This window comes from Schistocerca nitens, chromosome 3 (assembly GCF_023898315.1).
Source record: "Schistocerca nitens isolate TAMUIC-IGC-003100 chromosome 3, iqSchNite1.1, whole genome shotgun sequence".
NCBI classification, from domain to species: domain Eukaryota; kingdom Metazoa; phylum Arthropoda; class Insecta; order Orthoptera; family Acrididae; genus Schistocerca; species Schistocerca nitens.
Window position 1 is genome coordinate 329,447,143 of NC_064616.1, and position 14,527 is coordinate 329,461,669.

The window sequence follows — 14,527 nt, forward strand, 5'->3', positions numbered from 1 at the left end:
GCTATTTATAATTTGTACAGAATCCAGATGGTGGTTATAAGAGTCGAGGGACATGAAAGGGAAGCAGTGGTTGGGAAAGGAGTGAGACAGAGTTGTAGCCTTTCCCCGATGTTATTCAATCTGTATATTGAGCAAGCAGTAAAAGAAACAAAAGAAAAATTCGGAGTAGGAATTAAAACCCATGGAGAAGAAATAAAAACTTTGAGGGTTCCCGATGACATTGTAATTCTGTCAGAGACAGCAAAGGACCTGGAAGAGCAGCTGAACGGAATGGACAATGTCTTGAAAGGAGGATATAAGATGAACATCAACAAAAGCAAAACGAGGATAATAGAATGTAGTCGAATTAAATCGGGTGATGCTGAGGGAATTAGATTAGGAAATGAGACGCTTAAAGTAGTAAATGAGTTTTGCTATTTGGGGAGCAAAATAACTGATGATGGTCGAAGTAGAGAGGATATAAAATGTAGACTGGCAATGGCAAGGAAAGCGTTTCTGAAGAAGAGAAATTTGTTAACATCGAGTATAGATTTAAGTGTCAGGAAGTCTTTTCTGAAAGTATTTGTATGGAGTGTAGCCATGTATGGAAGTGAAACGTGGACGCTAAATAGTTTAGACAAAAAGAGAATAGAAGCTTTCGAAATGTGGTGCTACAGATAAATGCTGAAGATTAGATTGGTGGATCACATAACTAATGAGGAAGTATTGAACAGAATTGGGGAGAAGAGAAATTTGTGGCACAACTTGACTAGAAGAAGGGATCGGTTGGTAGGACATATTTTGAGGCATCAAGGGATCACCAATTTAGTATTGGAGGGCAGTGCAGAGGGTAAAAATCGTAGAGGGAGACCAAGAGATGAATACACTAAACAGATTCAGAAGTATGTAGGTTGCAGTAGGTACTGGGAGATGAAGAAGCTTGCACAGGATAGAGTATCATGGAGAGCTGCATCAAACCAGTCTCTGGACTGAAGACCACAACAACAACAACAGCTGTCAAATTTAGTCCTTAGGGTACTATCGGTGTGCATGCGACAGCATGTGCTACCTAATTTGTTCCAAAAAGCAGCGTATAAAAAGCTGGATTCTCCCGGGTCCCATACCTCGAGTTCTGTTGGTGTTACAGAGGTACAGTCAAGTGTTTTGGATAGCCCTTGGGTTTGGGGCTATTTGTACACCCAACAGAAGGCACGTCTTAGTGTCACTATCCGACAGTACAGGGTCAAAATGTGACATTACACACTTCCTCCTGCTTAGGCAGGTCTACGGTGCGCATAAAAGGGCTTATCGAGGCACCATTATTTTTTGACCGTTTCTCAGAAAAGACTAAAAAAGGATTTTTATCATTTTTTCGTATCAAAAGCGAGCTGCGAATTCCAAGACGGTTATGCAAAGCAAATGGGTGACATTTTTACGATATATTCCTAAGATCCGTATTTCGAACAAACCTGAAAATTTTATTGATATCTGTATCCGTTTCCGAGATACAGAGGTTCAAACTTACCTTACATTTACAAGTAAAATACGCACGTAAAATCCGGTGTGAGACGAACTCTAAATCATAAATAATCGTAACAAATGGCTCAAATTTTAACGTTATGTTCTGTATCTCTAGGACTTTATCCAGAAGGGCCATCTTTCTGTTTCAAAGATCTTTATCCGTTGTCGAGGAACAACCCAAAAACCGGGTTTTTGGATACCAAAATCGAGCCACAGATTCCAAGACGACTATGCCCAGCAAATGGATTTAATTTTTAGGATCTGTTCCTAAGATCACGATCACGAACAGCCTTAAAAATTTTCTTGGTATGTTTATTCGTTTCAGTGTTACAGAGGTTCAAAATTAACCTATTTCTACACATAAAATACGCATGTAAGATCCGATGTGAGGCGAAAACGTAGTTTTTAAAGTGATGCAGCACGGATAAATACGATGTCCTTTATCATCAGAAGGGTTCTGGGAACCCCATGTTGTACTACTGAAGCACAGGAAAAATTTTTGGATACCTAAAATTCGGTCTGAGGTGTAAAATTATCTTTGCGTTATTTCAGTTTCACATAAGCACACTATAAAAATTTAATGAGTCATAAAGTTCTTTTCAAAGTGACATGTCCTGCTGTGGTGGGGAAAACAAGAGAACCATCGGAAAAATGCTCCTATCGGAGCACCGAAGAGGCTAATATGCTCCTGACTGAGTTGTAGGGTACCAGCGGCCTCATTCTACCTTCCTCTGCACCTTTAAAACTTTTCCCAAAAATTTTGGCATACCAACATATTCACGCGTTTTTATGCTGAGGGAGGAGTGTATTGAGGTAGTGGGAAAGACAGTAAAGTAGTAAATACTGGACAATAGCAGACAGTAGTTGTGGTACAGAAAGGGCAAAGGGGTCAATGGCAGTGTGAGGGAAACAGAGAGACACATTGGAAGTGGGGCGGAGTTGGCAATGACAGAACAGTGCTAGGAAAAGAGAGAAGGAGACAGTACCAGTAAGGGAGGAATACAGACAAGGAGGAAGTGGAAGCGGGTGAGAGTCACAGTCTATGAAAACGACAACGAGGAAGAGAGAACTAGTGACAGTGAGAAGAGACAACAGCAGTAGGAAGGAATGAATGAGACAGTAGCAGTAAGAGACAGAAAGGGGGTGACAGTGACAGTGAGAGGAGACAGGAGTAGGAAAGAACGTAGGAAACAGTGGCTGTGAGACAGGCGACAGTGACTGTTAAGGAGACACAAAGAGGTAAGACAATGACATGTGCTGCTTGATTGAGTGAGAATGGGCAACTGGGAGTGGACGGGTATGAGCGACTTTCGGAGATGGTTTATTGGATCTGACCGAGTTATAGTCAGGGGAGCTTGTGGGTGTGAGAGGTCAGTTATATATTAAAAACAACACAAATGTGTTAGGATGTGTGGTGAGCATACTGTAAGACCTTCAGTACACACACCATCAGATTATTTGACTTGTCGCTCTAACGAAGTAGGCGAGTGTCAGCAATATGTCCTGTGGTCTTATCGTGGCGTGTTTATCTTCTGCCGTTAGGTCAGACGATAGAAATGCCACTTGCACACTTAGAGTAGCAGATTGGCGGTGACAAACTTTAAACAGAACTTGATTAATTTTCACACACATTTATTAAAATAATAAAAAGCATAGACATTACGTAACTTGATTCTGGATGCTATTTACAATTGGCAATCTGAAGTTCCTTTGGTCTTGGTACGTTAATCTTATTCTCACATATCTCTGATACTTGACAAAGTGTCTATACATTTATCTTCATGGCTATGTACAGGAATATGATAATCTTATTAGGCGCAGACTGAAGCTTGACTATAGACTGGTACAGACTGATGCAGACTGGTACAGACTGGTACAGACTGATGCAGACAAATGCAGACTGACTAATCAGAGGTCCGTACACTCGTTATAATACCTCGCGCGTTCATGTATCACTGCACTAGTGTGATCCGCGAGGAGAAAAAGTTCTACATTAGCTGCAATCTCATTACGTATTAATACACGGATCGGCAGAAGCAGAATTTGGTCCATCTCTATGGCAGCGCCATTTCGTAGTGCGGAGACGGACGAGCGCTGCGCCTGCGCAGTTGTGCTTAGCGGGGCGCGCTCTAGTGGGAAATTTGTGTACGCGCTGACTACGCAGAACTATGTACACAACAGGATGCTAAAACTTTTGTAAAAATTTTTAAAGGTGCAGAGGAAGGTAGAATGAGGCCTTGGTACCCCACTTTTCAGTCAGAATTTTTTAAAGCAGGAGAATTTTCGCCTGTTTTGTGCTCCGATAGGAGCATTTTTCCGCTGGGACATTCTCAAGCTCACCAAATCAGTAACATCACAAAAACTGCAATTTCAGAAAATTTACCCCTCTTGGATAAATTACTGCAGATTCTTTGAATTGTAAGTATGCATGCGAAAGTGTCGTCTCAAATTAGTCGAGGGCTATATTCAGTTTTACAGTATGTATCAACATAGATGTTATAACACAAACAATAATCATATCTCCAGCAGCCACTGACTTACACTCACCACGCATGCGGATCTGTTTCCAGAATGAGTTTTCGCTCTATAGTGGAGTGAGCTCTGTTTTGAAACTTCTTGGATGATTAAAACTGCATGCCAGACCGGGTAGTGAACCTGAGACCGTTACCTTTAGCGGTAAAGTGCTCCACCGACTGAGCTATCTAAGCCACGTCTCCGCAATATTCCTTCTTCCGGGAATGCTAGTCCCGCAAGGTGTGCAGGAGAATTTCTGTGGCGTTTGGAAGGTAAGAGATGAGGTGCTAGTAGAAGCAAAGCTGTGATAGCGCGTAGCATTATGCAACTGTAGCAGGCAGCGTGACGCGGGTTGATAAATGAGAAATGACCGTTCAGACAAGGCAGACGATATGACAACTGTTAGAGAAAACTTGAGCTGACATCTTTCTTAAAATCTCGAAGTACAGTAAAAGACAGCTGGCATTATCATGTTAGGGTTTTGTAACCTGAAACACCAGGCCATAATAAGATAATATTTCTGTACGAACTCTTGCCTGTCACAAGAGGTCGTTTTCGTTTACACGTCAGCTCCAAAATTGCGTGTGTTGTGACAGCCGTTTGCTGTTACGTTAGGGCCCTGAATCTTGAAGTCGGGTTTTATGAGAAAATTGAAATATTGTAACAGAATGTGACAACAATCAATAATAAGCATAATTCGTACTGTATGTTCTTGACAAAGGTAACTTTACTTTCGCCGGTACCTCATGTCCTACTTACAAACTTCACATATATTCCCCGGCGCACCTTACGGGACTATTACCGCTGGAAGAAAGAATATTGTGGAGACATGGCTAAGCCCCAGCTTGGAGAACTGTTTCCAGAATGAGTTTTCACCTTGCAGTGGACTGAGCGCGGATCTGAAACTTCCTGGATGATCAAAACTGCATGTCGGATCGGGTCTCGGACCTGACACCATTACCTTTCGCGGTCAAATGCTCCACCGACTGAGTTATCCAACCCACGTCTGCACAATATTCTTTCCTCCAGGAATACTAGTCCCGCAAGGCTGCAGGAAAATTTCTGTGGCATTTGGAAGGTAGGAGATGAGATGCTGATAGAATTAAGGCTGTGATGGCGCGTCGTCAGAAGTGTTTGAGTAGCTCAGTCGGTAAAGCACATGCCTACGAAAGGCAAAGGTCTCAGGCACGAGTCCCATTCCAGCACACGGTTTAAATCCACCAAGAAATTTCAGATCAGCACACATTCCGCTACAGAGTGAAAATTCATTCTGGGTCACAGGTTTGTCTGACCCAAGAGAGAGCGTCGCAGAGGTGCTGGAAACGCTGAAATGTCAGACGCTTGAAGATGGCGGCAAACTATTCCGTGAAAGACCCCTTACAAAATTTCAGTAACAAGCTGTATTTGATAAATCTATCAATATACTACAATTCCCAATGCATCACTCCAGTAGGGATCGCGAAGACAAGATTAGACTAATTACAGCATGCACAGAGAAGTATTTAGGCAATCATTCTTCTCGCGATTCATACACGAATGGAACGGAGAGTAGCCCTAATAAGTGGTACAATGGGAAGTATCCCCTGCCATGTACTTCACAGTGGTTTGCAGAGTATAGATATAGCTGTAGACACTTTTTTCGCAGTGAATGGCGAAAGAGGTTTGAGATCTTGCGACAAATGATTCTACACTCCTGGAAATGGAAAAAAGAACACATTGACACCGGTGTGTCAGACCCACCATACTTGCTCCGGACACTGCGAGAGGGCTGTACAAGCAATGATCACACGCACGGCACAGCGGACACACCAGGAACCGCGGTGTTGGCCGTCGAATGGCGCTAGCTGCGCAGCATTTGTGCACCGCCGCCGTCAGTGTCAGCCAGTTTGCCGTGGCATACGGAGCTCCATCGCAATCTTTAACACTGGTAGCATGCCGCGACAGCGTGGACGTGAACCGTATGTGCAGTTGACGGACTTTGAGCGAGGGCGTATAGTGGGCATGCGGGAGGCCGGGTGGACGTACCGCCGAATTGCTCAACACGTGGGGCGTGAGGTCTCCACAGTACATCGATGTTGTCGCCAGTGGTCGGCGGAAGGTGCACGTGCCCGTCGACCTGGGACCGGACCGCAGCGACGCACGGATGCACGCCAAGACCGTAGGATCCTACGCAGTGCCGTAGGGGACCGCACCGCCACTTCCCAGCAAATTAGGGACACTGTTGCTCCTGGGGTATCGGCGAGGACCATTCGCAACCGTCTCCATGAAGCTGGGCTACGGTCCCGCACACCGTTAGGCCGTCTTCCGCTCACGCCCCAACATCGTGCAGCCCGCCTCCAGTGGTGTCGCGACAGACGTGTCGTCTTCAGCGATGAGAGTCGCTTCTGCCTTGGTGCCAATGATGGTCGTATGCGTGTTTGGCGCCGTGCAGGCGAGCGCCACAATCAGGACTGCATACGACCGAGGCACACAGGGCCAACACCCGGCATCATGGTGTGGGGAGCGATCTCCTACACTGGCCGTACACCACTGGTGATCGTCGAGGGGACACTGAATAGTGCACGGTGCATCCAAACCGTCATCGAACCCATCGTTCTACCATTCCTAGACCGGCAAGGGAACTTGCTGTTTCAACAGGACAATGCACGTCCGCATGTATCCCGTGCCACCCAACGTGCTCTAGAAGGTGTAAGTCAACTACCCTGGCCAGCAAGATCTCCGGATCTGTCCCCCATTGAGCATGTTTGGGACTGGATGAAGCGTCGTCTCACGCGGTCTGCACGTCCAGCACGAACGCTGGTCCAACCGAGGCGCCAGGTGGAAATGGCATGGCAAGCCGTTCCACAGGACTACATCCAGCATCTCTACGATCGTCTCCATGGGAGAATAGCAGCCTGCATTGCTGCGAAAGGTGGATATACACTGTACTAGTGCCGACATTGTGCATGCTCTGTTGCCTGTGTCTATGTGCCTGTGGTTCTGTCAGTGTGATCATGTGATGTATCTGACCCCAGGAATGTGTCAATAAAGTTTCCCCTTCCTGGGACAATGAATTCACGGTGTTCTTATTTCAATTTCCAGGAGTGTAGGTACACTTTCTGCAAGTCAGTGTCCATTGCATGTTCCGCCTTCCTACAGACCAGTACTGAAATGATACGTCTGTCTATGTGGCGCGCAGGATTCGAGATCACTTTTTTCTAGATATAGAGCAGATGTTCTTCCCCCTTCCGGCTGCTTTTGGGGTGACGCCGCTACCGGGGAACATGGATTGCTGACGACTGGCGTCGCAGTGTGTTGAGTGATGAATCGCGCTTCTGCACTACACTGGAAGATCATCGTCGATGAGTGTGGCAGCGACCAGGGGAAATTTCCCATCTTCCAATGTTTTAGAGATGCGCCGTAGTCATGGCGTTATGGTGCTGAGAGCGATGGTATACAGGGTGGGGCAGCTAAGTCATAACATCCCTTGTATCTCCTCAACCGTAATAGATACAAAGATGCCGTTTGGACAGTGAATTGCAGGCACGGGGGCTACTTGAATACAACACATTTCATGTTTGTGCTATTTTTTATTACAGAGATATGAGGCCATCTTTTTAAATGGAACCCTATGTTAAATTTCAGCGTAACATGATGGGCTTAAAAGGGCCGTTTCAAATATGTGTATATCATAATATTTAGGCTAACAATTTTTGAGACACAAATATGTTGTCGTATCGTGTTCGTCCTTCGAAGCGGCGTTGCCCAATACGACCTTTCCTGTTGACCACTGAGGAACTTAACAGGGAAGGCGTTGTTTTCCTGCTTCTCGATAACGCCACAAGGTGACGCACGAGGTAGCTGGAGAGAAGGGTATAAATGTGCTGGTGGGGTAATGAGACATCGCGTTTCCGTCACAGCTTGTTGGGGCAGACATGTACACCAACGAAGATACGTTAGATACGCTTTTAGTGTATGGTGTAAGCAGAAGAAATGCTGTTAGGGCAATAAAGCGATATGGAGAGCTGTATCCTGATCGTGAGTGTCCTACGCTTCGATGATAATGTGTTGGTTGAAACGGATTGATATGAGGACAGAACGATCCACGAAGCCTGTTATCTCACAGCTAATAAGAGTTGTTCCTGACTCCTCAGTAAATGTTAGTAACATTAGATATAACTCCTAAAGAACACAAAAGTGGAGACTTGAATCACACGAGACAACTTATGGTCCGGCCAGAGTGGCCGAGCGGTTCTAGGCGCTACAGTCTGGAACCGCGCGACCGCTACGGTCGCAGGTTCGAATCCTGCCTCGGGCATGGATGTGTGTGATGTCCTTAGGTTAGTTAGGTTTAAGTAGATCTAAGTTCTAGGGGACTGATGACCTCAGAAGTTAAGTCAAATAGTGCTCAGAGCCATTTGAACCATTTGAACCAACCTATGGTACAATGACTGGTATGCAAAGAGAATGAATAATTTCAAGCAATTTTTGTTGTAGCCGATAGTGTCTGTTATGTATAGATTTAGATTATGGTGAACAAAGAGCTTTCGTTATGAAGAAATCGATTAGATGTCATCAAGTGCTTTGAACTGATTTTTTTATTGATAAAAAGAGCCGCGAATTCAGCATAGATGTAAATGGTAAAACACTTGGCTTGATCGCCAAAATAATTTTATTTATTTTCAGACAACCTCTCCATCACATCTGTGGTACTGAACATAGAATATAAGGAAAATGATAGAAGTAGTACACTGCAACATCGTAGCAGCCGTGGGGAACATACATATTAAAATCTATACAGATATCTTGTTACTACTCCACAACAGCATCAGTGTCCAACTGACACAGGCTGTTCAACACTGTAAGGGGAAAATTTCATCAGCAGGTGGCGTTAGTTGTATCACAAAGTTACAATAAATATTTTGCTGTTGTAATATCACCGATTTTGGTGCCATTTCTCACTAAATGTTTGATGGAAGCTACGTCCAGGCTCAATGCCCCCTAAAAGTTCACCTTTCAGAGCAATGGAAAGGATACCATATACTTACGACAGTCGTTGATCCTTGTGGCTGGACTCGGCAGTGTGTCTTGGCACATTCCAGAACTTGGCACCTGGACCCTCCATCGGCCCTTCTCCATATCGCATTCTGTCAACTCGAAATGGTACTCTGGCTGCAGGAAGACAGAAAAAATTATTTACAAAGGAGAAAAGGGATCAACGACAGCTATATACTGTTTAATTAGACTCGACCAAATGTTTACGTATTTGCCGATACATTTACCTCTAGCAGAACGAACGAACTTCAGTGAATTACACACAAGAGTGCACCCAGGTTCTGAGCTGTGGTGTGGATATCGGGCGGGGAGAGGGGGGAGTGTGAGGTAACTCATATTTGTTTCACCGAAGGGGGGGGGGGATAAACCAAGCACAAATCCTCAGGAAGTAAAATTACAGAAAAGTATGTGCTTCCGTGGAAAGGTAGTATTTATGACTATTACAGTATACAGGTCTTCACTGGATAACTGGCAAATTTTTACGAAAAATTTTGATGAATTATTGTGCTCTGTCAGGCAAAAGGAAAGAATTGTTAATCTGTGGTGATATTAATGTTAATTTCTTAAAGGAATCTGACGGGAAAAGGGAAATAGTGGTGCTTTCAGCCACTTATAACTTGGCATCAATCATTAATTTTCGTGCCTGAATCGCTCAATATAGTTGTACGCTTATAGATAATGTATTCATTCCTCAAGCAGAAGTTCAAGAGACACACGCCTTTCCGGTGGTAAATTGATTGTCACATCAGGAAAATTTAGGTCCATGACAATTCGGAGAGACTCTAAGGAAGTGGTGAGGCTGATTAATGACAAAACTACTGAAGATAAAAAAGAAAATTTAAAGAAAGATTGACTGGGGTGAAGTTTACAATCACCCTAATGCCAACTCCAAATTCATCACATTTCTTAATGAGTTGTTGGACAACAATTTTAGTAAAAAATAATTGAATGTAATGATTAAAAAAACCTTGAATGACTATATTTGTCCTTGTCTCTTCATAACAAAAAAGGACATGTGCAAAATAACCAGAACTAGTAATACACTCCTGGAAATTGAAATAAGAACACCGTGAATTCATTGTCCCAGGAAGGGGAAACTTTATTGACACATTCCTGGGGTCAGATACATCACATGATCACACTGACAGAACCACAGGCACATAGACACAGGCAACAGAGCATGCACAATGTCGGCACTAGTATAGTGTATATCCACCTTTCGCAGCAATGCAGGCTGCTATTCTCCCATGGAGACGATCGTAAAGATGCTGGATGTAGTCCTGTGGAACGGCTTGCCATGCCATTTCCACCTGGCGCCTCAGTTGGACCAGCGTTCCTGCTGGACGTGCAGACCGCGTGAGACGACGCTTCATCCAGTCCCAAACATGCTCAATGGGGGACAGATCCGGAGATCTTGCTGGCCAGGGTAGTTGACTTACACCTTCTAGAGCACGTTGGGTGGCACGGGATACATGCGGACGTGCATTGTCCTGTTGGAACAGCAAGTTCCCTTGCCGGTCTAGGAATGGTAGAACGATGGGTTCGATGACGGTTTGGATGTACCGTGCACTATTCAGTGTCCCCTCGACGATCACCAGTGGTGTACGGTCAGTGTAGGAGATCGCTCCCCACACCATGATGCCGGGTGTTGGCCCTGTGTGCCTCGGTCGTATGCAGTCCTGATTGTGGCGCTCACCTGCACGGCGCCAAACACGCATACGACCATCATTGGCACCAAGGCAGAAGCGACTCTCATCGCTGAAGACGACACGTCTCCATTCGTCCCTCCATTCACGCCTGTCGCGACACCACTGGAGGCGGGCTGCACGATGTTGGGGCGTGAGCGGAAGACGGCCTAACGGTGTGCGGGACCGTAGCCCAGCTTCATGGAGACGGTTGCGAATGGTCCTCGCCGATACCCCAGGAGCAACAGTGTCCCTAATTTGCTGGGAAGTGGCGGTGCGGTCCCCTACGGCACTGCGTAGGATCCTACGGTCTTGGCGTGCATCCGTGCGTCGCTGCGGTCCGGTCCCAGGTCGACGGGCACGTGCACCTTCCGCCGACCACTGGCGACAACATCGATGTACTGTGGAGACCTCACGCCCCACGTGTTGAGCAATTCGGCGGTACGTCGACCCGGCCTCCCGCATGCCCACTATACGCCCTCGCTCAAAGTCCGTCAACTGCACATACGGTTCACGTCCACGCTGTCGCGGCATGCTACCAGTGTTAAAGACTGCGATGGAGCTCCGTATGCCACGGCAAACTGGCTGACACTGACGGCGGCGGTGCACAAATGGTGCGCAGCTAGCGCCATTCGACGGCCAACACCGCGGTTCCTGGTGTGTCCGCTGTGCCGTGCGTGTGATCATTGCTTGTACAGCCCTCTCGCAGTGTCCGGAGCAAGTATGGTGGGTCTGACACACCGGTGTCAATGTGTTCTTTTTTCCATTTCCAGGAGTGTAACTCAGAAATAATTTCTTGTTATAAACAGTACTGTAAAGTATTAAGAAAAGTTGTACAAAATTCCAGACGTAAACACATCTTGTGCATAGCACATGACATTATTTCCGTTGAAGGGAATGGCAGCATTGTAAAACAAAATTCTGCTAAATATTTTTAATAATTACACTTTAAAAACAGCTGAGAAAATTGGTGCAGATACCTTAGAAGAGAAAGCAAGACAGTACACTGACGAAACAATATGGAGGACATTTAGTGAATTAAACATTAATCTAATTAAATCTAATTAAAATTAATCTAATTAATCCATGTGAAATAAGGAAGATCATCATGACTCTAAAGAGTGAAACTCAATATGGGCTGGATAATAACTCCAATAAGACACTAAAAACTTATGGGCCTATAATATGTAATTTTCTTAGTCACATATGTAATGCATCATTAACCCAGAGTGTTTTCACAGAAAGATCGAAATATGTCATTGCTAGAGCTCTCTACAAAAAGCTTGACTCCTTAGATGTCAATAATTAGTGCTCATTGTCTCCCGTTACATAATTTTGTAAAATTTTTGAGAAGGGTATGTACCCCACGGTTGTCACCCATCCATGTAGTAATGGGACACTTAGCCTATCACAGTAAGTTCTACTGAGTCAGCTGTTTATAAATTTACTGAGCAAATAATAAAATCATTAAATAATAAAAAATCACCAATTTGGATCTTCTGTAACTCATCGAAGGCATTTGATTGTGTCAATCATAAAACGATTATTGTATCAGAGAAATTAAGGTTTTATAGAATACATAGCTCAGCAAATGCCTGGTTTTGTTCTTATTTAAAAAAACAGAATTCAGAAAGTTGGCATATGCTGTTTGAGTACTACAGAGAGGGACGTCACGTCATATACATGGGGAGAAATTACAGTAGGAGTCCCAAAGAGTTCAATCACTGGCCCATTACTGTTTTAATTATCTGTCATTTTATTTGAATCAGGAGGCTGAATTAGTCCTATTTACAGACGATACAAGCATTGTTGTGAAGCCAATAAAGAAACATCAACCATCAACAGAAAAAATAACAAATGAAGCTTTTGTGAAAATTACAGAATGGTTATGCACAAATGGGCTAGCTTAGACGTTGAAAAAAACGCAGTTCAGCCAGTTTTGTACAGTCAAAAAAATCTCTCCCCCTTCCTATTAACCCAGAATGCCAACAAGACATAATAAACGGCACAGAAAATTATAAGTTCTGAAGTGTGCATACTGGTGCAAACTTAAATCATAAAAACCATATAGCAGACCAGCTAAAACATTCATGTTCTACTACTTTTGCGATAAGAATAAAAATGGTTCAAATGGCTCTGAGCACTATGGGACTCAACTGCTGAGGTCATTAGTCCCCTAGAACTTAGAACTAGTTAAACCTAACTAACCTAAGGACATCACAAACATCCATGCCCGAGGCAGGATTCGAACCTGCGACCGTAGCGGTCTTGCGGTTCCAGACTGCAGCGCGCGATAAGAATAATTGCCGACTTTGGGGGTATACGTGGTGGTCAGAAACAGTCTAAAAAAATTGTAAGGGTGCTGCAGGGTAAGTTGTGCTGAGAGATAATTGTTAAGAAAAAATTTGATCCGTTGTGCCGTTACAGAGTTAATTAGCATTGATGTTAGTCAATAAGGCAATTACTCAAGCAAATTCAAGCTCCTCGCCAGAGTCGGTGTCTCTAAACGTATTCTTCGTTTGATTTGCTAAAACCGAACAAGAGAGCGATGCAAAAATTTAACATGGGACGGTAGTAAGGATCGAAGCCGAGCCAATGGCTGAGCAGTGTCGTGCGCTATCATCTACGCTATAAGAGCAACTGACACTAATTGTATCTGGCGGGCTGCTTGAATTTTCGCGCATAACAGTCTGATAGGCTAACTCCAATGCTAATTAACTCGGAAATGGCTCAACATATCGATTTTTTTTCTGAACGATTATTTCTCAGCATACCCTACCCTGCAACACACTTAGAAAATGGCTCTGAGTACTATGGAACTTAACATCTGAGGTCATTAGTCCCCTATACCTTAGAACTACTTAAACCTAACTAACCTAAGGACATCATACACATCCATGACTGAGGCAGGATTCGAACCTGTGACCGTAGTGGTAGCGCGGTTCCAGACTGAAGCGCCTAGAACCGCTCGGCCACTACGGCCGGCCAACACCCTTAGAATCTTTTCAGACTGTTTCTGACCACTCTGTAGAAATCAGTAAGTTAAAATATTTTGCATATTTTCATTCACTGGTGTCTTATGGGATAATATTAAAGGACAACTCCTCACTTGTGCAAAAAATGATCATTGCACAAAAGAAAGAAATTAGAATTATGTGTGTAGTTCCCACACGTGCATCTTGTAGATATCTCTTTACGCAGCAGGGAATATTTACAACATCCCCAAAATACATTTATTCACTTACGAAATTTTTATCTACAATCAATCTGGGATTCATATTGAGAGTAATAGAGATTATCAAGTACGAAAGAAAAATCGCTATCGCAGAAAGAAAAATGATCTTCGTTACCCATCAACGAATTTAACTTTGACACAGAAATGGGTGAAACAGACAGCTATACAACTTTGACGATCTCCCATGTAAATAAAATGTTTGACAGACAGCAGAAGCGTTCTCAGGTATAAATGAAAGAGCTTTATCCTTAACACCGTCTTCTATACCATAGAATGAGATTTTAGGCCGAATGTGCCCGATACCAGTGCAAGTGGACTTGTGGGTGTACATAGGTCAATGGTAGTCAGCACAAGAGGCACAGTGATCTCTGCCTCTTTTCTGTGAGTATTAATGGTCCTTGTGGTCACTGAAGCACCATTTGCACTTTGTACCGTTGAATGATGAATCCAAGGCTCTGCGTAGCTTTCTGATGATCGCTCGGTGCTCACGTTCTGTCGTGTTTCCAGAACCGCTTCCTTCGTGACGCTGCTGGCCGCGGTGGTCTAGCGGTTCTAGGCG

At 44.3% G+C, this 14,527-nt stretch overlaps 1 protein-coding gene across 1 annotated transcript in view; it reads right to left on the bottom strand.

Moving 5' to 3' along the window:
• Nucleotides 1-14,527, bottom strand: part of LOC126249592 (endosome/lysosome-associated apoptosis and autophagy regulator family member 2-like) — a 241,594-nt gene that overhangs the window by 127,599 nt on the left and 99,468 nt on the right. Inside the window, exon 2 of the mRNA XM_049951256.1 lies at nucleotides 9,042-9,165. Coding sequence (XP_049807213.1) covers nucleotides 9,042-9,165 — 124 coding nt within the window. The remainder of the gene's footprint in view (nucleotides 1-9,041; nucleotides 9,166-14,527) is intronic.